This window comes from Herpailurus yagouaroundi, unplaced genomic scaffold (genome assembly GCF_014898765.1).
Source record: "Herpailurus yagouaroundi ecotype Mexico unplaced genomic scaffold, PumYag 220, whole genome shotgun sequence".
Taxonomy (NCBI): domain Eukaryota; kingdom Metazoa; phylum Chordata; class Mammalia; order Carnivora; family Felidae; genus Herpailurus; species Herpailurus yagouaroundi.
The window spans coordinates 1703089-1727467 of record NW_024412451.1 but is presented as its reverse complement, the minus strand read 5'-3'; the positions used below and the strand labels follow the sequence as shown (position 1 = coordinate 1727467).

The 24379-nt window shown below is 45.7% G+C and overlaps 1 protein-coding gene across 1 annotated transcript in view; it reads left to right on the top strand.

Moving 5' to 3' along the window:
- The first annotated feature begins 1372 nt into the window (after positions 1–1372).
- Positions 1373–24379, top strand: part of ZNF285 (zinc finger protein 285) — a 24320-nt gene continuing 1313 nt past the window's right edge. The window contains 4 exon segments of the mRNA XM_040457331.1: positions 1373–2647; positions 13848–13905; positions 20975–21101; positions 23271–24378. Coding sequence (XP_040313265.1) covers positions 2595–2647; positions 13848–13905; positions 20975–21101; positions 23271–24378 — 1346 coding nt within the window. The 5' untranslated portion in view covers positions 1373–2594.

Here is a 24379-nt window from a genome sequence, read left to right as displayed (position 1 = left end):
AGCAAGCAAGAAGCCACAGTGCCTTTTTTGACCCTGAAATCGCCATCACTTCTGCTTTCTTCTGTTCCGTCGGAGCCACTAGTTTATGGGAAGGGGCAGTAGGCCTCCTGGAAGGAGGACCAGAGAATTCGTGGGCGTGTCTTGAAACTACCATACCTACTAACAAGCGTGGGAGAATCACACGGTTGGAATGGTTGTGGCAACAGTCAACTTTTGTAGATGTGCCCTGATCATTCTACCTGCCGGAGGCTGGCCTTGAGATGCCACTGGGTTGCCTACAGCTTACCCAGCTGCCAATCGGCTGCTGGTATTTCAGTGGCAGCAAGGGCTACAAGAGAGTCAAGGGCAGTGCTGTAACCGCTATGGATTGGTTTGCGTTGGGTGTAAAAGCGCGGTGCTTTCCGTGCAAAATCAGCAGCAGCAAGTGAAGTGAGGTGTTACTCTGTTGTCATTCTTTGAATGTCATATGGTAGAAAGGTTAATACAAGTTTCAGGGCGTTTGGAGAGTTGTGAGAGCACCATCTGCAGAGTGGAGTCAGCGATGGAATGCTCGGTAGCATACCAAGAATGATGTTGAACGAGTTGGCTCTAACGGAAGTGGGTTGGTTGGGGAGGCGAGTCTGGTATAGAGTATGAAGTGTATTGTGACAGTAAGGCTGTGTCCTAGCAACAGGTTGACATGTGGTCATTTTATAAGGTAGAGTCAGAGATTTAAGCTACCTGTCCCCAAGCAGCTTTTGTGGGTCCAGACGAGGTGTAACTGTTCCTCAGAACAGTCGTTAGCCTGAATATAAATATTTCAGGTATAAAACGCAGCCTAGTATTATTCCATCACCAGATGGAGAAGAAAGCATGCCAATTTGGTGAGGTAATCTACCAGCACCCACTAGGATGAGGTGATAGGATAGCAGGTCAGACATTCACACACTTGGGAGATCTCCTGCATCCAGCTGTGTTGCTCACAGCACTGAAAACACCTAAGCCTGTTGTTGCCTTGGACCCCAGGGTCCCGGTGTAACACGGTGTCATGCAATTTGGCCATCAGGAGTACATGCGTATCAGCTTTATCTCTTGAATTGTTACTTCTGACTGAAATTTGATGAATCGAGAGGTACTATGTGTCAGGCACTGTGGGTCCAAGCACTGGGGATACAACCATTAAGCCCGCTGTGGTTGGAGCAGAGTGGGCAATCGAGAATGTAGTAGGAGAGAGGTCAAAAAGGAGAGGCTAAGGGGCGCCTGGGTGGCTCAGTCAGTTGAGCGTCCGACTTCAGCTCAGGTCATGATCTCGCGGTCCGTGAGTTCCAGCCCCACGCTGGGCTCTCTGCTGACAGCTCAGAGCCTGCAGCCTGCTTCAGATTGTGTCTCTCTCTCTCTCTCTGCCCCTTCCCCTCTCACTCTCTGTCTCCCAAAAATAAATAAATGTTAAAAAATATATGTTAAAAAAAAAAGGAGAGGCTACAGAATAAATTAATGCAAACGTGGAGAATTGACATATTTATGGCAGATATTACTGAAGCACGTTAAAGAAAACATCCCCCTCTATCCAGTAAAAAGACTTAGTATCTGCCAAAATTAAGGATGACTCCCAGCCCTGGAAGATTGCACTTTTTTTTTTTTTTTCATCATGAGGAAACTAATGTCAAGATATCAATAGACAGGGATAGGCCAAAAGAATTTTGCTGTTCTCTTTATGTGCCTAAGTTGCAACGCCAGTTGATAGTTGGATATTATTTCTCCAGCTCCTGCCAAGGCATGGCGATGGGGGTCTTCAATTATCTCCCATGTCTAGGACCAGAGCTAGCAAAGAGAGAATGTGTTCTCACCCGTTTTTTGTTTTTGTTTTTGTGTTTTGTTTTGTTTTGTTTTGGGGTTTGTTTTGTTTTGGTGCTTTCCTCCAGGCGAGAATTGTGGGCCTCTAGGGAAATCCTACAATTTTCTTACCCCATGATGACACAAAAAGAAAGACACTTTCTCTAACAGGAATCTTAAAATGCAAAAAGTAAGTCCCAAGAGCGGAGACTTCTCAAAGGGAATCTGAAAACTTCCCGTGTCTTCGTGATTTGTAGAAATAGGCCTCTTATAAGACCTCCACCCACCACCCACCCAGACTCGTGCTATCCCCTGATTAAAAACAGAAGGCACTGGTTGTTAATTCTTTCTGCTTCAGAGGAGAAACCTATCACAGGACTATGTCAGCTCTGAAGTGTGGAAGATCTTCCAGAGTCCCCTTCGATGGAAACAAGCCGTGAAAAGGGTATTTAAATACACTTTAATTGAAAAATTGCGTGTTTATAAAATTAAAGGGTATGTCTGCAGAGTTAAGAACCTGTAAAGGATTTTCACTAAAATGGGAACAAGTGCTCATTTCCAGGTGGTAAGAGAATCTTGCCTCTCCTTTATTATCACGGGGGGAGAGTGATTTGTTTTCATTATTGCTAGCATTTCACTGTTATTTTACCACTCTTGCGATTGTTGTTATTTTCGTTTTAGGTAAATGACTGGCGTGCGGGTGACCCCACCAGGGGCACGGGCCTCCTGGCTGCTGCGGCGCAGGGGCTTCTGGGGATTGTAGTCCGCAGACTTTCCTGCGCATGCGTTATGGGCTCCGGCAGGCGCCGTGGGCGACCTTGTTTGGGGCGCTGAGGTGAGTCCAGCCCGGACCGCGCCCCGGTCGGAGGCGCTAGGGGTGGAGGGTGTATAGTCGTGATCGCGCCCTGTTGCTAGATGGGAGGAGTTGGAAGGGGGAATGGTGGCCAATGAAAGAGTCTTCTTGGCGGGGCGGAGTGTTGAGGTGCTCGCCCGGCGTTCCTTGGGAAGAGGTGGGCGAGCTTGAGCTGGATTTGGGGGGACTGACTCCGGTAGTGCCTCTGCAGGTTTTGGAGGTAGGAGCTGTGCATCCCCGCGTCGGGATTGGTGTCAGTCTTGGAATGTTCATCTCCAGATCCAGGCGGGGGGGGGGGGGGGACCGGAGGGCGTTGGCTCATGTTTGGGGGATAATGGTCTGGGCCAGGCGTCCCCGACTGGGGAGAGGGACGGGCCCAGCAGTTCATCTCCGAGTATGGGGGACGGCTTGGTCTGTTCATCCCTGGGGTTGGCAGGGGGGCGGTTCGAGGTCAGCACCCCAAGGTTTCTGGAATCTTGGCTTCTGAACGCTGGGCTTGGCATCTGGTAGCTCTGTCTCCAGGGAGGTATCTTGTTACCCCAAACTGGGTTCACCTCGGTAAGTGTTGAGCTAAAGGACACAACCAAGCCAAAAACAAACAAACAAACAAACAACAAAAAGAGAAAAGGAAAAGGAAGGATTTTACTTGCAACGAGTAAAGGGGAACACCCGGGATATTTCCCAAAGCAGTGTCTCCTGGAACAATAAAACTGGGGAAGTTTTAAGCTAAGGGTGCATACATATTCATGAAGGGTCTTGCGCAGTGGGGCAAAAGTCATCTTAAAGTGGGCGAGTCCGGGTCTTAGTTGGTTGAAGTCATGAGGGCCGGCAAGGGTCAGCATCATCAATTCTCTGGCCTCACTTGGTCTGGGATCTGGGTGCTCAAAGGGGTTTAGATCCTGCAAAGATTACTCAAGAATGTGCTTCAGGCCACGCTTCACTTTGGAGTCAGCACTGGGGGTTTTACCATCGATTTATTGTCCCAAACATGATTAGGCTATCTCGTGGCCTGAAAGTGGCTATGTATTCTTACATTCTTTTTTGTTCCCTTAAAACCGTGAACTACCGAGGTCTGTTCTGCAATTTCAACATATCGCAGGGAGTTCTGCAAGAAATGTGCTTCTGGCAAGTAGTGTCAGGTGCCAGTCAGGCTTAGATCACAAGAGGGCCAGGACAGGGGCGCCCGGGTGGCTCAGTCGGTTGGGCGGCCGACTTCGGCTCAGGTCATGATCTCGCGGTCCGTGAGTTCGAGCCCCGCGTCGGGCTCTGTGCTGACGGCTCGGAGCCTGGAGCCTGTTTCGGATTCTGTGTCTCCCTCTCTCTGACCCTCCCCCGTTCATGCTCTGTCTCTCTCTGTCTCAAAAATAAATAAATGTTAAAAAAAAAATTAAAAAAAACAAAACAAAACAAACAAACAAACAAAAAAAAAAACAAGAGGGCCAGGACATAAAAATGACTTTTCTTATGTCAAGAAGCTATGTCAACCACCCCCCACCACCAAAACCAAACAAAACAAAAAAACCCAGCTATGTCTCTTCTGTCTTTTTCCGGGGAGCCCTAATTCTGCTTACCTCTTGGCTTTTCTCCTCCCTCTAGTTAGACATCTAGAGTAGTCTCTGAATAGTTTGAAAAGAACTGCCCCAAATGATTAACCCCAACCTCACCTTGCATGCCGAGAGGCAGGGAATGCAAACTTTGAGGCTGATTAGACATAAAGAGCAAATGGCAAATTGTTCGGTTGCAAACTGCCTCTCCATTTGATAAAATCAGAGAATTGATGTTAATTATTTGAGGTGTAATGTTAGCACTTTTAAAACTATTTCACGGGGCGCCTGGGTGGCTCAGTCGGTTGAGCGTCCGACTTCAGCTCAGGTCACGATCTCATGGTCCGTGAGTTCGAGCCCCACGTCGGGCTCTGGGCTGATGGCTCAGAGCCTGGAACCTGCTTCCGATTCTGTGTCTCCCTCTCTCTCTGCCCCTCCCCCATTCATGCTCTGTCTCTCTCTGTCCCAAAAATAAATAAACGTTAAAAAAAAAAAAAAACTATTTCACATCTTTTAGAGCTACGTAATGACGTATGTTTGGATTAGACAATATGATGAATATGGTGTCAGGGGTATGCTTCAAAATAATAAGTGAGTACGTTGGGAATAGGTAGCGGTATGGTTGAAATAAGAGTGGCCGCGCGTTGATAATTGCTTAAGCTGCATGATTGGTACCTGGGGGTTCATTCTGCTAGTCTGTCTACCTCTGCATGTGTTTGAAATGTTTATAATAAAATGTTTTTGAAGCAGCTTTACAATGAACTAGCTAGGAAGTGCTCTGAGGAAGCATAGAAAGGTTGAATTTTGCTCCTAGCTGCATATAGTATGTGGGAGCCAGACATCGCAAATTCCTTCTCAGACTAGACCCTTGGGCCCCGTGAGCCGCTGTGAGCTCAGAGGTGTGGTCAGCGCTTCAAGTGTCTCAATAAAATTCTGAGGTTTCCGTCTATTCTTTAAAAAAAATGTTTTTAATGTTTATTTATTTTTGAGGGAGAGAGAGAGAGAGTGGGGGAGGGGCAGAGAAGGAGGGAGACACAGAATCCGAAGCAGGCTCCAGGCTCCGAGCTGTCAGCACAGAGCCTGATGCGGGGCTGAAACTCACGAGATCATGACCTAGCCAAAGTGGGCCACTTAACTGATTGAGCCACCCAGGCCCCCGTATTCTTTTTTTTGTTTTTTAATTTTTTTTTCAACGTTTATTTATTTTTGGGACAGAGAGAGACAGAGCATGAACGGGGGAGGGGCAGAGAGAGAGGGAGACACAGAATCGGAAACAGGCTCCAGGCTCCGAGCCATCAGCCCAGAGCCTGACGCGGGGCTCGAACTCACGGACCGCGAGATCGTGACCTGGCTGAAGCCGGACGCTTAACCGACTGCGCCACCCAGGCGCCCCTGGGCCCCCGTATTCTTAATGAAATTGATTCATAGGTATTTTATGTCTTTTGTCTCTTGTGAAGGGGATAATTTTTTTCTTCTATCTCTGTAAATATGAGTGAGAAATCAGCCCACCGACCCAATCAAAGGAGGGACAAGGAGACTGGGAGCACAGTGAAGTGAGGCTTTAATCAACGTTCTTGCAAGAGCTGGTGTCTGAGGGACAGCCACACTCGGGGCAGTTACAGCAGACAATTTATCTCCTAGTGTGAAGCCCCTCCCCTGATTCCTCATTGGCTGAGCACTACAGAGGTCACAGCCTTACCCAGGCGTTGCCTACGCCCATATGCCTATGCCATAAAGCGGTCTGATTAGAACAAATGTACATTCCCTGAGATGACCAGAGACTTTCAGTCCCTCCTCCCTTTATTCCTTGGCACATGCTCATTGCAAAGTCCACAAAAATAAGCCCGTGAAAATAAGCCTGCGAAACAGAGAGGGGAAGGAGGACCAGGAAGTGAAGTTTCCAAGGGTTTGGGACTCCGCTGTGGGTCCGGGCAGGGCGGGGTTTTATACATATTTCCAGTACTTTGTAAACCTACTGTTAACTAGACTGCCCAGCTTTTGTTTGGTACTTCTGAAAATGAATCCTCTGCCTCACTTCTCACGCTATGGGTGTGTTTTTCAACACCTCAAACCCACTATTTCCAAAACTGAGCTCCTAATCGGCTGCAAAACCCGGCTCTACAAAACCTTCTCCATCCTTCCAGTGAACAAGGCCAAAGCCTCCACCCCCTGCCTTCCACCCTGGATGGAAGCCAGCGACAGAGCCCAGTGACCGTGTCTTCATTATAAACGCAGACCCCAGCAACTTCTCACTGCCTCCACCTCTGTGTCCCTGACCCAAGACGCCATCATCCCTTGGCGGGATTGTCGTGATAACCGACCATCTGGTCTTCTGCTTCCCGTCTTGCCACTGTTAGTCCATTCTTAACATACCTAAGTTAGATCATGTCACTCCTCTGTTCAAAAGCCCTGACTTTATTCCCACCTAATGAGGATAACAGCCAAAAGCCTTGAAACGGCCTGGAAGACCGCATACCGTCTGGCTCGCATTTACCTTTCTTTCGCCTCTGATTATTCTTTCCCTCACTCGCTCCACTTTAGCCACGTGCCACGCATGCTGCCACCTCTGGGTGTTGACCCTTGCTGTACGCTCTGTCTAGAATGTTCTCTGTACAGATATTTGTGTTGGTCACTCCTTTACTAGGTTAGGTCTTTACTCACAGATCACCCCCATGAGGCTTCTCCTGACCACCCCATTTCATTCCCTATCCCCCGTCCCATTTTTTTTTTCCCTCCATAACCCTTACTGCTATATCTTCAGTTTCTAGATCCCTGCCTGGCATACAGTAGGCACTTAATAAATATGTGTTGAACGAGGCAATGCCATCCTTGTTCTCTCTGAGCTTATGGCCAAGGGTGGAAGATAATGAAACAACCACAGTATAGAGCTACGATAGGAGAAATGCCAGCCACAGTCGGCATCTGCCATGGTGTGAATGTTTGGATCCCCTGAAATTCACATGTTTGAAATCCCAAGGCCCAGCGTGATGGTATTAAGAGGCAGGGCTTTGGGGCGCCTGGGTGGCTCAGTCGGCTAAGCGTCCGACTTCGGCTCAGGTCATGATCTCCCAGTTTGTGAGTTCGAGCCCCGCGTCGGGCTCTGGGCTGACAGCTCGGAGCCTGGAGCCTGCTTCAAATTCTATGTCTCCCTCTCTCTCTGCTCCTCCCCTGCTCACGCTCGGTCTCTCTCTCCTTCAAAAATAAAAATAAAAATAATATTAAAAAAAAAAAAAAAAAGAGGCAGGGCTTTGAAGGTGGTTATGGCCTGAGGGCAGAGCCCTCGTGAGTGAGATCAATGCCCTTATAAAGGAGGGCCTAGAGGGCTCCCTTGCCTGGTCCACCCTGTGAGGAGAGGTGGAGACGACAAGAAGTCTGTGATCCAGAAGAGGGCCCTCACCTAACGGTGATCTTGGATTCTTCAGGATCGGCCCCTGGTAATGTCTCCGGCATTGTCTTAGCCGGACTTGGCCCTGTGACTCTCTGTTCTAGTCTATACCCATGTGCTTCCTGGCCTCTGGTGGGACCACAGCATCGCCCACGTGTGTGTTTTTGCCCACTTCTTCATTAGCCTTCTCCCTCCTTGTCAGTTGGGCAAATGCCTTCTGTTTCTTTGGGCATCAGCTACAGTCCCATTATCATCTCTCGAAAGCCTTCCCTGACAGCCTGGAGCCCTCTCGGGCTGTGTCGGGTTTCTGTTCCCTGCGTCTTTGTTCAGTTTTGTGCAGCCACATCTGCTGCAGCCCTTCTCACGTTCCAGTGAATTTACTGGCTCACCTCTCCACCCCCTAGTTTGCCTCCCCTTTAGATCAGGGACTGATTTTTTTTTTTTTTTTAATGCTTATTTTTGAGAGCCAGAGAGACAGAGCGCGAGCTGGGGAGGGGCAGAGAGAGAGGGGGACACAGAATCCCAAGCAGGCTCCAGGCTCTGAGCTGTCAGCACAGAACCAGACATGGGGCTCAAAGCCACAAACCGCGAGATCATGACCTGAGCCAATTGGACACCAACCAACTGAGCCACCCAGGTGCCCCAAAGGGATGTCTTTTATTTTTATTTATTTATTTAATTTTAGGGTTTTTTTTTTTTTTTTAATGTATGTTTATTTTTGAGAGTGAGAGAAACAGAGTGAGCAGGGGAGGAGCAGAGAGAGAGAGGGAGACACAGAATCCCAAGCAGGCTCCAGGCTCCGAGCTATTGGCACAGAGCTCGATGAGGAGCTTGAACTCAGAAACCGCGAGATCATGACCTGAGCCGAAATCAGAGGCTTAACGGGCTGAGTCACCCAGGCACCCTGATCAGGGACTGAATCTTACATTTTTATCTGGAGCACTTAGCATACAGCCCAGTACACAACACTTACTGACTCCTTATTGTATGCTAGGCGCCACTCTGAGCACCTCGCACGTCATAACTTACTGAGTTCCCACAATGACACTTAGAAATAGGTTCTCTCGATGTCCTGTCTTGTACAGAGGAAGGAACTAAGGCACCAGGAGCTGGTTCGACCAAGGGCACACAGCCAGTGGATGACAAAGCCACGCCTTGAACCCAGGGAGCCTGGTTTCAGAGTCTGATTTTTTTTTTTTTAAACAGCCAGGCTCTACTGCGTTTTCTCCTAGTCAGCGTTCAATGCATGGGTCATATACCCAACGCATGGGTTTTCCTTGCACCTTTGATCTCAAGATCTGATCTTTTCAGTCTGAGAATTGAGTCAGGCAAAGGCCCAGACTTCTCCATTCATTCATTCATTTGGCACCTACTGCATGCTAAACTTGCCATATGTACACGAATGATACAATTTCTAGTCATTAGGAGCACATGTTACAGGAGAGAAAGCAAAAAGTAACCAGGAAAATTGAAGTAGGATATGAAAAGTGTTGTAGTGGACATCAGTACCAGATCCTGTGGTCTGACCATAGAAGACTGATCCCCATGGGCAGGGGATATGGGAAGGTCACTAGAAAAGCCCTCCCATAGTCCTATACTTCATAGTCACTTGAACTGGCCAGTGACAGGCTTTGTCATGTGCACACAGCCATGTCTCACTAGCCTTTAAGTTTTTGGACAGGCTTTCTGGGGGTAGGGCGGCTATGCACATCTGTGCAGGCTGCGTACTGCACAAGGAGACCACATCAAAGGCATACTATTCATATAGGACACACATGCAATTTTCAGCATGTAGCAATAAAAGTGCTCCGTTGCTTTATTCTAACAAAAATCAGTATGTGATAAGAATTTTCCAACAGGTGGAAGAAAAGTATCTTGAAGAAGGGACACATTTTCTAATATGCTCAAAGGCATATTGGCATGGACTAGAGACAGCCCTGCCTGCCGTCCTGCCACAGGCCCTGAGGGCTGAGGGCTGAAGCCAGCTCTCGTAGAGCCCTCCGGCTCAGATACTCACAGATGACAGACGAACCACTTTGGCATTATCACATGACATTCACCCTCATGCACACAGAAGAAATGGTCTTTGTCCCATTCCTGAGATGATTACACAGGATTGCTAAGGCACATCTCTCTCAGTTTTGAATCCTCTGGAACGTCTAAGAAGAGTCAGGAATCTGGAAGCAGGGTTTTGGGGAAAACTCGGGGCTTATATTTCTTCTTTTTTTTTTTTTATGCTTATTTTTTAGAGAGAAAGAGAGAGAACAAGGGGTAGGGGGCAGAGGGAGGGAGGGACAGAGGATCTGAAGCGGGCTCTGTGCTGACCACAGAGAGCCCATGTGGGCTCAAACTCACAAACTGTGAGATCATGTGACCTGAGCTGAAGTCAGGTGCTCAGCTGACTGAGCCACCCAGGAGCCCCGGGGCTTCTCTTTCTGATTGTGTTTCTTGGCCCCTGAAGTTCCAGATTCAATTGTTGCTTTTCCTGCAGCTCCTCTTCCCTTCCAGAGGTTGCCGTGGGGACCTGGTCTCTGTCCTGCTTCAGGACTTAGATCAGAATGCGATTAGCACTGTACTTAGGGGTTTAACAAATCTTTGTGGGAGCCCAGGATAAGGCGATTTATGCTTTCTACAAGAGGTAGTAAAGGAGTGGGGGGAAAGGGTGAAGATTTGCCAAAAAGTCATTTTGTATTCTATTAACCTGATCCTGTAACCCTGCAAGCTGCTCGCGGGGTGGCCAGCAGACTGGGGCCAGTCGGAGAGCTAAATGTTATTGGTCTGTGACCAGACAATTTCAGAAATTGAGTGTAAACCTTGAAAAATTTGTGTATCAGTTCTAGCAATTGTATGATAACTGATCAATCTGATGATTTAAAAATGGGCTTGTAGTTTGTATGCCTAAGTATGTACTTTTTCTAGAAATTTCTTTTTACTTTTTTCTGTATTTTTATTTTATTTTATTTATTTATTTTAAAATATAATTTGTTGTCAAGTTAGCTATCATACAGTGTATACAGTGTGCTCTTGGTTTTGCGGATAGATTCCTGTGATTCATCGCTTACATACAACACCCGTTGCTTATCCAACAAGTGCCCTCCTCAATGCCCATCACCCATTTTTCCCTCTCCCCCCGCTCCCCCTCCATCAACCCTCAGTTTGTTCTCTGTATTTAAGAGTCTCTTATGGGTTTTCCTCCCTCTCTGAAACCACTTTTCCCCCTTCCCTTCCCCCATGGTCTTCTGTTAAGTTTCTCAAGTTCCACATATGAGTGAAAACATAATATCTGTCTTTCTCTCACTGACTTATTTCACTTAACATAATATCCTCCAGTTCCATCCACATTGCTGCAAATGGCAGGCTTTCATTCTTTCTCGTTGCCAAGTAGTGTTCCATTGTATATATAAACCACATCTTCTTTATCCATTCGTCAGTTGACGGGCATTTGGGCTCTTTCCATAGTTTGGCTATTGTTGAAAGCGCTGCTATAAACATTGGGGGTACAAGTGCCCTATGCATCAGCACTCCTGTATCCCTTGGGTAATTTCCTAGCAGTGCTATTTCTGGGTCACAGGGTAGCTCTATTTTTAATTTTTCAAGGAACCTCCATGCTGTTTTTCAGAGTGGCTGCACCAGTTTGCATTCCCACCAACAGTGCAAGAGGGTTCCCCTTTCTCCACATCCTCGCCAACATCTGTTGTTTCCTGAATTGTGAATGTTAGCCATTCTGACAGGTGTGAGGTGGTATCTCAGTGTGGCTTTGATTTGTCTTTCCCTGATGATGAGTGACGCTGAGAATCTTTTCATGTGTCAGTGTGGCCAGTAGGCCATCTGGATGTCTTCTTTGTAAAAGTGTCAGTTCATGTCTTCTGCCCATTTCTTCATTGGATTATTATTTTTTTTCAGGTGTTGAGTTTGGTAAGTTCTGTATATCATTTGGATATTAACCCTTTATCCGATATGTCATTTGCAAATATCTTCTCCCATTCTGTCAGTCGCCTTTTAGTTTTGTTGATTGTTTCCTTTGCCGTGCAGAAGCTTTTTATCTTGATGAGGTCCTAGTAGTTCATTTTGGCTTTTATCTCCTTCGCCTTCGGAGACATGTCGAATAAGAAGTTGTTGCAGCCAAGGTCAAAGAGGTTGTTGCCTGTTTACTCCTCTAGGGTTTTGATGGTTTCCTGTCTCACATTTAGGTCTTGTATCCATTTTGATTTTATTTTTGTGTATGGTGTAAGAAAGTGGTCCAGTTTAATTTTTCTGCATGTTACTGTCCAGTTAGAAATTTCTTTTTAACTGTATTTTACCAAAATATTGGTCAGTGACAGATGAAACTAACAGTGAAAATAACATGAAACTGGTCCTTCACCACAGGTAGGTTTTTTCTTAATGTTTATTTATTTATTTTGAAAGAGAGAGAGAGCAAGTGTGAGCAGGGGAAAGGCAGAGAGAGACAGGGAGAGAGAGAGAATCACAAGCAGGCTCCAATGCTTAGCACAGAGCCTGATGCGGGGCTCAATCTCACAAACTGAGATGCTGACATGAGCTGAAATCAGGAGTTGTATGCTTAACCACCTGAGCTACCCACACACCTCTCACAACAGGTAGTTTAAAAAAAAAATTTTTTTTAACGTTTATTTATTTTTGAGAGAGAGACAGTGAGAGCCAGGGAGGGGCAGAGAGAGAGGCGGTGGGGGAGACAAAGAATCTGAAGCAGGCTCCAGGCTCTGAGCTGTCAGCACACAGCCCGACATGGGGCTCGAACCCATAAACCATGAGATCATGACCTGAGCTGAAGTCGGACTCTTAACTGACTGAGCCCCCCAGGCGCCCCCAGGTAGTTTTGAGAAGCACTATCTGAGAAGACAGAGACATGGTCTTTGGTTTTTATCCTTTAATCTTTGGAGAGGAGGGTCACTGATAGGTGCTGTGACCTTTGGTCAAGGGGTATGAAACAGCCAGTCCAAAGCAACTCCAGGAAAGAGCTGGGGAAATACTCTGACTTCACTTATGTCCCTTCCCTGGATCTCCTGCTGACTTGCCCTATTGGCTAAGTTCAACTGGAAGCTGGAGGGCAAGGGGGTCTCCTGCTACAGGCAGGACAGGGAAAGGAGTTGAGTGGATGTAGAGTGCCAAGTTCCCAGGGCCTCCTTCTACCTGCTTCTGTCCACCAGCAGATCTAGAGAGTTCCTCGCTCCATCCTGTGAGCTTTTCCAGAGCAGAGTGTGCCTTCCATGTTGTAGCTGTGTCATCAGTATTTGCAAAAGTCACAGGGTCCCAGAGCGTAGAATGGGTGCTGGAGAGAGGTTGTTTTGTAAAATCTTAGCTAACTGAAAGTTCTTCAGCTTCCAGGTCCTGGTTACACAGTAATTTGCATGTGAAAGTGGAAGCAAGGGGCGCCTGGGTGGCGCAGTGGGTTAAGCGTCCGACTTCAGCCAGGTCACGATCTCGCGGTCCGTGAGTTCGAGCCCCGCGTCAGGCTCTGGGCTGATGGCTCGGAGCCTGGAGCCTGTTTCCGATTCTGTGTCTCCCTCTCTCTCTGCCCCTCCCCCGTTCATGCTCTGTCTCTCTCTGTCCCAAAAAATAACTAAACGTTGAAAAAAAAATTTAAAAAAAAGAAAGTGGAAGCAAAAGAAGGTTCCCCCGTCATGCTGAGATCACTCTCCAAGTCAGAAATTCTGGAGCCTGTTTTCCTGAATGACTAGGATGCAGGTGATGTCAACACATTCGCAAGTCTGAGAAAAGGAAAAGCATGGCAGTTTTGACTGAAAAGTTTGAGGAGCGAGACAGGAGTGACAGGAGAGCCTGGGTGGAATGCGGGCAGGGCAGAAGGCTTGAGGGGGTGAGATTCAGTCCGTTGAGAACGAGAAGAGAGGTAAAGATACCTTGGGAGGGAAGAATGCGTGAAAAAATTGTACAGATAAGAAGAAACCAGGACAGGGGCACCTGGGTGGCTCAGTTGGTTAAATGTCAGACTTCGGCTCAAGTCACGATCTCACGGTCCGTGAGTTCGAGCCCCACGTCGGGCCCTGTGCTGACAGCTCAGAGCCTGGAGCCTGCTTCAGATTCTGTGTCTCTGTCTCTCTCTGCCCCTCCCCTGCTCACACTCTCTGTATCTCTCTCTCTCTCTCTCTCTCTCTCTCTCTCTCTCTCTCTCTCAAAAATAAATAAACATTAAAAAAAAGTTAAAAAAAAAGAAGAAACCAGGATTTACTCGGAATTTGTTAAACCCACACTCTCATGGATTCTTTCTTTGCAGTTCTGCGTTCTCAGGATCCCACTCTTTCCAAGAGGAAGACAGTATGGTTAAGTTCCGGGTAAGTCAAGGTTTCCTTTCTCCCTCTTAAATACGACGTCCCTTCTGGGGAGCTATTTTCTGAAAGGAAATGGCCAAGTTTTGAGTGGCGGCTGTGTCTTAGACACTTCACCTTGCTCCTAACAGCTGTGTGAGAGAGGTGGTGTTAACTCCCTTTGCAGAAAGGAAGGAACAGGCTCAGAGATGTCAGGATGCCTAGTTCAGGCTATTCCAAGTGTGGCTCGCACACAAGTGCCAGTCCATGAGCTGCTTGTCACAGAGAGATCAATACAGCAATCAAAAGGAAGAATCCAGAAGCTTTTAATGTTTATTTTTGAGAGAGAGAGAGAGAGAGAGAGAGAGAGAGAGAGAGAGAGAGAGAGCACATGCCGGGGAGGGGCACAGAGAGAGAGGGAGACACAGAATCGGAAGCAGGCTCCAGGCTCTGAGCTGTCAGTGCAGAGCCCAATGCAGGGCTCCAACTCATGGACCGTGAGATCGTGACCTGAGCCGAAGTCAGACGCTTAACCGACTGAGCCACCCAGGCGCCCCAGAAACTTCTATGGCAATGCAGCATTGCCACAACATTCGAGTGCGTGGTCAGTACATACATGACCACACTCTGAGTAGTGCGGGGTCCAGTCCACATAAGTGGCAAGATTTGAATGGGTATATGTCCATCAGGGTTCAACCAATGAAGTAGTAACAACATGAGATATATAGTAAGAAGAGATTTGGGTGAGATTTCTTTTATGTGACTGGGGGTGGGGGCGGGGTGCAGGGCAAATTGGAAATCCCAGGGCGGGCTGGAACTCTTAGATACAGACTGGGACTGCTGTCTACAGATAGAATTTTTTCTCTTAGGGGAGCCTCAGTTCTGGTCTTAAGGCCCTTCAACTGATTGAGTCAGGCCCACCCAGATTATTTAAAATAATCTCCTTCAAAGTCATCTGATTATGGACTTTAATCACCTCTACAAAACATCTTCACAGCAACACCTAGATTAATATTTGCTTCAATAATGGGACCGTAGTCTAGCCAAGTTGATGCATCAAAAAGGCCATCCGAGGGTGCAGCCGTGATTTTTTTAAATCATGAAAAATGTTTTAATTATGAAAATACACAAAAAGGGAAAAGAGTACTATGAATGCCGACGTAGAGCGCAGGCTCAACGTTTTGCCACATCTGCTTCATCGATCTCGTTTTCACTTTCCTTTTTTTCTTTCCCAAAGCATTTGAAAAGAAGATCCCGATAGCACGTTGTTTTGTTTCGTATTGGTTTTGTTCTGAGCCCATTACTTTCTTAGAGCAGCTCGGGTGCAAGCTACCATAAATGCGCTCCCGCTCCTTTCCTCTGCCTGGACGCCATCTTGCCTGAGTCCGCCCCTTCTCCTTAGGGACATTTTCTAGCTTCTAAATTATTGCCAGCAACTGTTTTACCAAGTGTTTCACACTGTATCACCCAGGCGGCCATTTTTCCAGCCTCTGCTAACAGTTTCCTCAACCATTACCGCCCGGTCCCAAAGTCAGTGCCAGAGATATTTATTTGGTAGCATTCTGCTCGTGGTAGCAGTTTTATCGGTTAGCTTGGATGTGTTGGGTGGTGGCAGAGGAGGAAGGAAGCAAGTGGAAACATTCGAGACCTCTTAAAGGCCTAGGCTCAGAGCTGGAACAAGCCGTGGAGCCAAATCCAAAGTCACAGGGCAATGAAATGCACTCTGGTCTTGTAGCGGCATTGGGGAGTGTGAGAGAATTTTGTTAAATAGCAATCTAAGTTACCATTCTCCTCTGTATACTTCAGTATGTATTTCTACTGACGATAGAAAAAAAAATGACTGAGATTATCAAGTTGTTCTTTGGTATCATCTAATACCCAGGCAGTAATCAGTTTTCCCCGATTATCTCAAAAATGCTTCTGTTTGCTGTCATTCAATGGGTTCCTCCAGCTATAATCTTTCCTATAAATGGAAGCACGAAACACTTGAATAAATTCAGGTCCCAGATTTTACACGAGTACTTCATAAATGGTGCTGTGTGCTGAGAAAAAGATTTTTTAAGTCATTGATTGTATCTGTATTGGTTTATACATTTGGGTCATTCATATTTTTGGACAGTCCTTGTACCGGCATTATATGGCAGTCTCTGCATAGGATCCCAGCAAAGAATCCACTCGGCTGCAAAGGGTGGTGGGAATTGGGTGTTTTGTTTTCCCAGAGTGTTGAGACGAAGAAGGGAGAAGGGGGTTAGGCTGGGTGAGCCTGCATTCCTAACCCCTTCTCCCTAGAGTTATTCCACTGGGCTGTCCAGTATCTCTAGTTCCTGGCCTGCTCGCTCCAACTCCTTTTTGTTGCCTCCTACCGAGGAGAGAAGTGCTGCTAAGATATACTGGGTGGTTAATGAGCTGAAACTTATTTGCACAGCTCTGGAGACTAAGAAGTCCAAAATCAGGTAGCTGGCAGATTTGGTGTTTGGTGAGGGCCCGCTTTGTCATCAATAGATGGCCATCTTCTTGCTGTGTGTCCTCACATGGCAGAAAGGGTGAGCTCTCTGGGAGATCTTTTAGAAGGGCATCAATCCCATTTATGAGGCTCTACTCTGATGACCTAATTACCTCCAGAAGGGTTCACCTTTTAATACTATCACCTTGGGGTATTAAGATTTCAATATATGAATTTGGGGGGGGGGTGGGACACAAACATCCAGTCCATAATGCCTCTCCACCTACTTTCTGTTTTTAATAATTGCCATGTTTTGGTGAATTGAACAGTTGCTAAATGCTAATTGCATAAATGCTCCATGAAATACATTTTAACTTCTCACAGCTTTGGTTGGAAGCATTTTTGAGGTGCAGAGTCTAATGAGAGTCACATGTCTGTGACCACGTGGTTGAGCAGTGTGATAAGTACACTGATAACATTTTATTTTATTTTATTTTATTTTTATTATACATTTTTAAAATTACATTTATTTATTTTTGAGAGACAGAGTGAGACAGAGCACGAGTGGGGTAGGAGTAGAGAGAGGAGACACAGAATCCAAAGCAGGCTCCAGGCTCCAAGCTGTCAGCACAGAGCCCAACAGGGCTCGAACCCACGAACTGTGAGATCATGACCTGAGCCGAAGTCAGACATTTAACCGATTGAGCCACCCAGGCGGCCCTGCAATGATAACATCTTATTTAAAAATTTGTTTTCTTGGTCAGGGGATGGCTATTAATACTAGATTATTTTTCCCCTCAACTTTTTATTTTCAAATTTTTTAATTCACGGAAAAGTGGAAAAAACAGTATAGTATATGATCTTTAACTAGATTCATAGTTGTTAACTTGTACACATATATATATAATACACATATATACACACATACTTATCTATATTTCATCTTTTTTAAAACTTTTTTTAATGTTTACTTATTTTTGAGAGAGAGAGAATGTGAGCAGGGGAGGGGCACAGAGAGAGAGGGAGACACAGAATCTGAAGCAGGCTCCAGGCTCTGAGGGGTCAGCACAGAGCCCGATGCAGGGCTCAAACTCACTAACTGTGAGATCATGACCTGAGCCAAAGTCAGACACTTAACCAACTGAGCCACCCAGGAGCCCCTATCTATATTTCATTTTGCTGGCCCAGTCGAGAACGAATTGCAGGCATCATTATTCATCCCTAGATGCTTCAGCATGTATCTCCTAAGAATAAGGTCATTTCCCTACATCTCCACATTATTGTCATCACTCAAGAAATTTATTTTTGGGGACGCCTGGGTGGCTCAGTCAGTTGAGTGATCGACTTCCACTTAGGTCGTGATCTCATGGTTCACGGGTTCAAGCCCCGCGTCAGGCTCTGTGCTGACAGCTCAAAGCCTGGAGCCTGCTTCGGATTCTGTGTCTCCCTCTCTCTCTCTGCCCCTCCCTGGCTTGTGCTCTGCCTCTCAAAAATGAATAAATGTTAAAAAAATTTTTTTTAAGAAATTTATTTTTTTATTCAGTGTTATATAGTTTCAGGTGTACAACATGATGATTCAATAATTCTATATATTTCTCAGTCCTCATCATGATAAGTGTCCTCTTTTTTTTGTAAATTTTTTCCATTTTATTTATTTTAAAGAGAGAGCACGTGAGTGAGGGAGAGGGGCAGAGGGAAAGAGAGAACCTTAAGCTGAGCATGGAGCCCAATGTGGGGCTCGATCCCATGACCCTGGGATCATGACCAGAGCTGAAATCAAGTGTCAGATGTGCAACCAATGAGCAACCCGGGTGTCCTGATAAATGTACTCTTTAATCCCCTCTGTTTCCCCCACCTCCCCACTCACCTCCTCTCTGGTGACCACCAGTTCTCTGTATTTAAGAATGTGTTTTTTGTTTCTTTTTTTCCCCTTTTTAAAAAAATTTTTTTTTAACATTTATTTATTTTTGAGACAGAGAGAGACAGAGCATGAATGGGGGAGGGGCAGAGAAAGAGGGAGACACAGAATCGGAAGCAGGCTCCAGGCTCTGAGCCATCAGCTCAGAGCCCGACGCGGGGCTCGAACTCACGGACCGCGAGATTGTGACCTGAGCTGAAGTTGGACGCCCAACCGACTGAGCCACTCAGGCGCCCCTCTTTTTTTTCCCTTTAATCATTTGTTTTGTTTCTTAAATTCCACATGTGAGTGATATCATATGGTATTTGTCTTTCTCTGATTGACTTATTTTAGTTAGCATTATACCCTCTAGGCCCATCCATGTTGTTACAGGTATCAAGAGTTCAATCCTTTTTATGGCTGAGTAATATACCATTGTGCAGTGTGTGTGTGTGTGTGTGTGTGTGTGTGTGTGTGTGTGTGTGTGTGTATCTCTGTGTGTGTATACCACATCTTTATCCATTCATCTATTGATGGGCACTTGGGTTGCTTCCTTATCTTGGCTATTGCAGATAATGTTGCAATGAACATAGGAGTGTGTAAATCTTTTGAATTAGTGTTTTTGTTTCCTTTGGGTAAATACTGTGCTTAAAAATAAACTCAAAATGGATTAAAGACCTAAATGTGAGACCTGAAGCCATAAAATTCTTAGAAGAAAACATAAGCAGTGATTTCTTTGACATTGGCCATAGAAACATTTTTCTGGATATGTCTCCTCTGGGAAGGAAAACAAAAGCAAAATTAAACTGTTTGGACTACACCAAAATAAAAAGCTTTTGCACAGAGAAGGAAACCATCAACAAAATAAAAAAGGCAACCTAATGAATGGGAAAAGATATTTGCAAATGATATATCTGATAAGCGGTTAATATCCAAAATATATAAAGAACTTAGGCCAAAAAGATCAAAAAGACCCAAATAATCCAATTGAAAAATGGGTAGCAGATAGGAATAGACATTTTTAAAAAAATGTTTATTTATTATTTTTGAGAGAGAGAGAGAGCAGGGAGAGGCAGGGAGAGACACACACAGAATCTGAAGTAGGCTCCAGGCTCTGCGATGTTAGCACAGAGTCCGATGTGGGGCTCAGACTCATAAACAGTGAGATCATGACCTGAGCTGAAGTTGGACACCTGACCAACCGAGCCAACCAGGCACCCTAGGAATAGACATTTTTCCAAAGAAGATAAAGGGGCGAACAGACATGTGGAAAGATGCTCAACACCATTCATCATCAGGGAAATGCAAATCAAAACTACGATGAGATGTCACCTCACACGTGTCAGAATGGCTAAAATAAAAAACAAGAAGTAACAAGTGTTGACCAGGATGTGGAGAAAAAGGAACCCTTGTGTACACATTGGTGGGAATGAAAAATGGTGCATCCACTGTGGAAAACATTACGGAGTTTCCTCATAAGATTAAAAATAGAACCACCATATGATCCAGTAATTCCACTACTGATTCTATTATTTTTTAGTAGTTAGCTGATACCCAAATGCTCCCAATTGTCCCAGTAATTTCCTTTTTATGTTTTTTTTTTCCCCCTTAATCTGGCAGCAAATGCTTTTGGTTGCCTTGTCTGCTTAGTCCATTAGAAATAGATGTATCTGCCATGGCAGAGAAAATAAAATGCCAAGTCTTGGTTTATGAGGGGGAATGAACACCTAGATGCTGCTAGGCCAGTGTATCAGCACAACCTTTTTGGAGGACATTTTGGATAATATCAAAGTGTAGAGTATGCTTGCCCAAGTAACTCAGTGGTCTCTTGTCTAGGAATTTATGTTATAGAAACGCTTGTATAAGCACTCAAAGACAGATGTTCGTGGATCTTTAACATTCTTTGTGCGACCCTGGATGGTTAACAGGGGGACACAGGCAATGTGGAGGATGGAAGTGACACTTGGCCTACCTAAAACTTTGAATTTCTTCTGTGTTTCTCATTTCTTTTGTAGTAGGAGGGGCCTGTTCAGGGACACTAGCTATTTGAACAGGAAGAATTTAATAGAAAGAATTGTTCACTAGGTATGGGAGTTGTTAACCAGGTAACTGAAGGGGTGAAGAGAGAACTCTACAGTATCACAGAAGTAACAGCTGCATAAAAACTGCACACAAGGGAGAGATTGAATTATTGGAACTTAGAAACTCGGAGGAGGGGCCTTGTGGCACTGAAACACAAAATTGTGAGGAGGCGGGGCTGACTGGCTGGTATCTCTGAGCTCAGAGAAGAAGCCCACCGGTCACGGACCCAGATTTCTGATGAGGGGACACCGGCTGGCTGGACTGGTGTCTGTGACGTGGGGAACAATGAAACTGGTTCTGTAAGTGTTGGGAAAACTGCAAAGTGGCTTCAGCCATCCCTGCGGAAAGGGACTGCTGTCACCGGCAGAACGGAGCATGAGAGAGGTGATACCGGAACAGGAAGCAAACAGGCAGGAGCAAGTGAAGTCCCTTTCTCTCTTAGCCTTACAAAATCCCTCTTGCGCCCCCTAGTGTCTGAGCCTCACATGGAGCCACTTGCCAAATTCAAAGTGTGATTTGCAGAATCTCAGCTCCAGCATTACAAAGTGTGTGGTTTCAACACCAGAGCTTGGAGCAGAAAGACAATAACCTAAGGACTGGCACAGCTTCCGGTTGTGCTCTTCTGCCAGTGGTCATTTGTGGGTCATCAATATGGTGTGTGCTTGATGTTTTAGGAAACTGTGACCTTCAAGGATGTGGCTGTGGTCTTCACTGAGGAAGAGTTGGTGCTATTGGACAAGGCGCAGATACACCTGTACCAGGACGTGATGCTGGAGAATTTTAGGAACATTGTCTCAGTGGGTGAGGACAACAACCCTCTGTAACCAAGCAGCAAACCACTGGTCCTGTTTCCTCAAATAATCAGCTTCACAGCAGAGAGAGTATTCCAGTTGGAGCACAAAGGGAAGCTTTGGCCACTGGAGAGAAAACCTGAGGGATGTGCAGACAAGACACCTGAAGTCAGTGAGTGTTAGCAGATAGATGTGAGTTGGTGGCCCCTTGTGGAAGTGTTGGTGAGGAAGCTCTCAAGGCCTGCACCCGCTGGCCCGTGGGCATCCTATACAGTTAGCGAGCCTACCCTGACCTCCTCTCGTTGTAGGCTGTCATTCTTTTCTCCTGTTTCTTAATGAAGTTCACACACTACCATGGGCCTCGGTCCCTTGCAATATTTTGGGCAAAGGAGTGTGAAAGGAACTAAACCAGGATCCGGTATGTAGTGAGTGCGATATAAGGGTCAGCTTGTTTGCTTTCTTGTTGATGAATCTCTACTTTCAATTTCTCAGAGGCTCACATATTACCTTGGTTTAGTTTATGAGATAGTTGCTATTCTTGCCTCCTTTTACCAAAGCAACAACTGAGGCATGGAGTAGTTAAATAACTTGCCCATGATCACACAGTTTGTAAGAGCTATGATTTGAACCCTCCTAATCTGGTTTTAGACCCTGTGTTTTTAATAACCACGTGAAACGAGGTACCACTGTGTCTGTAGATTATAGACGTAGGCCCAATATACAGGATTCAGCACTGTCGGTAAGTCTGAAATCAAGTTACTCTATCATAATCAGCAGTTTTTAAAAAGCAAGACAGATTCATGGACTAGAACACAACAGAATTTATCAGAGTACATTGCACCTAGTGAGGTAAGTATCAGGTGATAAAGCTGTTTTAGTTAACAGTCTGTGTCTATTTGTGTGTACTAGGTCGCAGTGTAAATGCGTTTCTTAATGTGGATACAGTCAAAACAACTGGCAGACTGCTGCTGTAAGCTTGTGGTGGGCAGCTCAAAGTCCCCCTTTCTCTGACACCACCTTCCAAATTAAAGTCACTCAGTAAAATGACTCAGAAATGACATCGAACCAGAAGCAGTGTCTAGATGGTCTTGATCATGGTGTTCATGCCATTCTGAAGCCCATTTTAGGGTGCCAAGGGTATGACCACCTTTTTCTACCTCATCTCCCTTCGTTTTATGGCCCTTTAGTACAATCTTGCTTCCCTGGGGGCCAGACCGTTGACAGTTCCAATTGTCCATTCTCATAGTGATGGCTATTTGATTTTCTGCAGTTTAGATAATCTAAAGAGGAGATATTAAGGAAGTGGATGACAGGATCTTAGAGCATGAGACTCTTGATCTCAAGGTCATAAATTCAAGCCCCACATTGGGAATAGAGATTAGTTACAAGAAAAGAAAAGAAAAAGAAAAGAAAAGAGAAGAGAAGAGAAAAGAAAAGAAAAGAAAAAGAAAAGAAAAGAAAAGAAAAAAGAAAAGAAAAAATATCACTGGCTGGATTACAGGATCTTGGTGGACTTTATCTCTTCATGGAATCTAGAGAATCTCAGAGAAACTGTTGTCTCTTTAAGCCTGCCTCAAAGGTGTACATGTGCCTCCCCCACTTCCCCCAAGAACTTTATTTCATAATATTATCCCCATCTCAATCCCCATTGTTGTTTTAGATCCACCACACACAGTTGTACAGGTGGTATAGAAACATACATGATAATCCCACCTCCTGTGACAGTGATGTGAAGGAAGGGACATTAGCAGGAGACAGGACTTGTTTGTTTCTTCAACTTTATATAGTATCTTGGAAGGTCTTTGTGATCGTTTATGTCTGTCACCATGTCTAGCACTCCATTATTATGACGTACACACATACACACACAAAGAACATGAATCATATGGGAAGGCTCCCCCGTACCTTTTGTAGCCAAGTGATTAAAGGTGTCTTATCAGCTGCTCTTATAGCAGGGAGGTGAATTTCTTTCTCTATAAATTGTTCCCAGGATTTCTTTTGGTTTCCCTGCAACATCTGATTTTTAACTGGCAGTTCACAGATTAGACTTACTGTGGTTCTGTTTCCTCTATGAATAGAATCCAGTGACAACTTCCCACCCCATCCTACTTCATTTCTGAAAACCTCTGGAGGGATGACTTACTTGTTCTCTTCGCCAAATTCTCTTTTCTCCTCATAGGAGACAGGATTAAAGACAACGTTTCACATCTTCAGGGAAAAGGGTTGAGTTATCTCTCACCAGAAGGGCTCTACCGCTGGCCGATTTGGAAACAAAGGATCAGTGAATTAACTGGGAGTCAGGAGTGTATCATGACTGTTCAAGGAAATTGTCCCCAGTATTTAGAAGGAGATGTTTTCCTCTCTGAAGAATGGGCGGGAGTGTCTCTTCAGATTTCTGGAAGTGAGAAGTATGTAATAAAGGCCATTAATTTAGAAAATCAAGATGGCACAGCGTGGAAAGGCCCGACACAAGTCCTTACACCCGAGTCTTGGAAGGAAGCCCGCATGACTGAGCGCCAGAATTCTCAAGGACAATATGAGAAAATTCACGTGGAACAGACACTGTATGGATGCGCTCAGGGTGATGACCACATCAGTCAGACATCACGGGGTCATGGTGATTCCCAGGAATGTAAAGAAGAAGATCCCTGTAGATACACTGACTGTGGGAAGCACTTGGCAGTGAAGTCAACAGTCCATAACGTAGTCCCTGTGGTACCACAACCTGTCGAATGTAATCACTATGAGGTGGGACACATAGATGTTGCAGACCCTCTTGTCCATCCCAGCACTCACGTAGGAGAACAGTCTTGTAGATGGGACCAGTGTGGAAAGGACTTCAGTCAGAGCTCAGATCTTGCTGTTCATTATAAAACTCATTCAGAGGACAAAGCTTATGAATATCAAAAGTGGGCTGAGGGCTGCAAACAGAGCGCAGACCCTCCCAGATACCAGAAGAGCCCCTCGGGAGACAAACCCTATAAATGTCCCGAATGTGGCAAGGTCTTCAGGCGCAACTCCTCTCTTCACAACCATCACCGAGTCCAGATGGGGGAGATGCCCTACAGATGTGATGTGTGTGGGAAGGGGTTCGGATTTAGGTCCCTTCTTTGTATTCATCAGGGAGTGCACACAGGGGAAAAGCCCTACAAATGTGAGGAGTGTGGGAAGGGCTTTGATCAGAGCTCCAATCTTCTTGTCCACCAGAGAGTCCACACTGGCGAGAAGCCCTACAAATGCAGTGAGTGTGGCAAATGCTTCAGTTCAAGCTCTGTTCTTCAAGTCCAC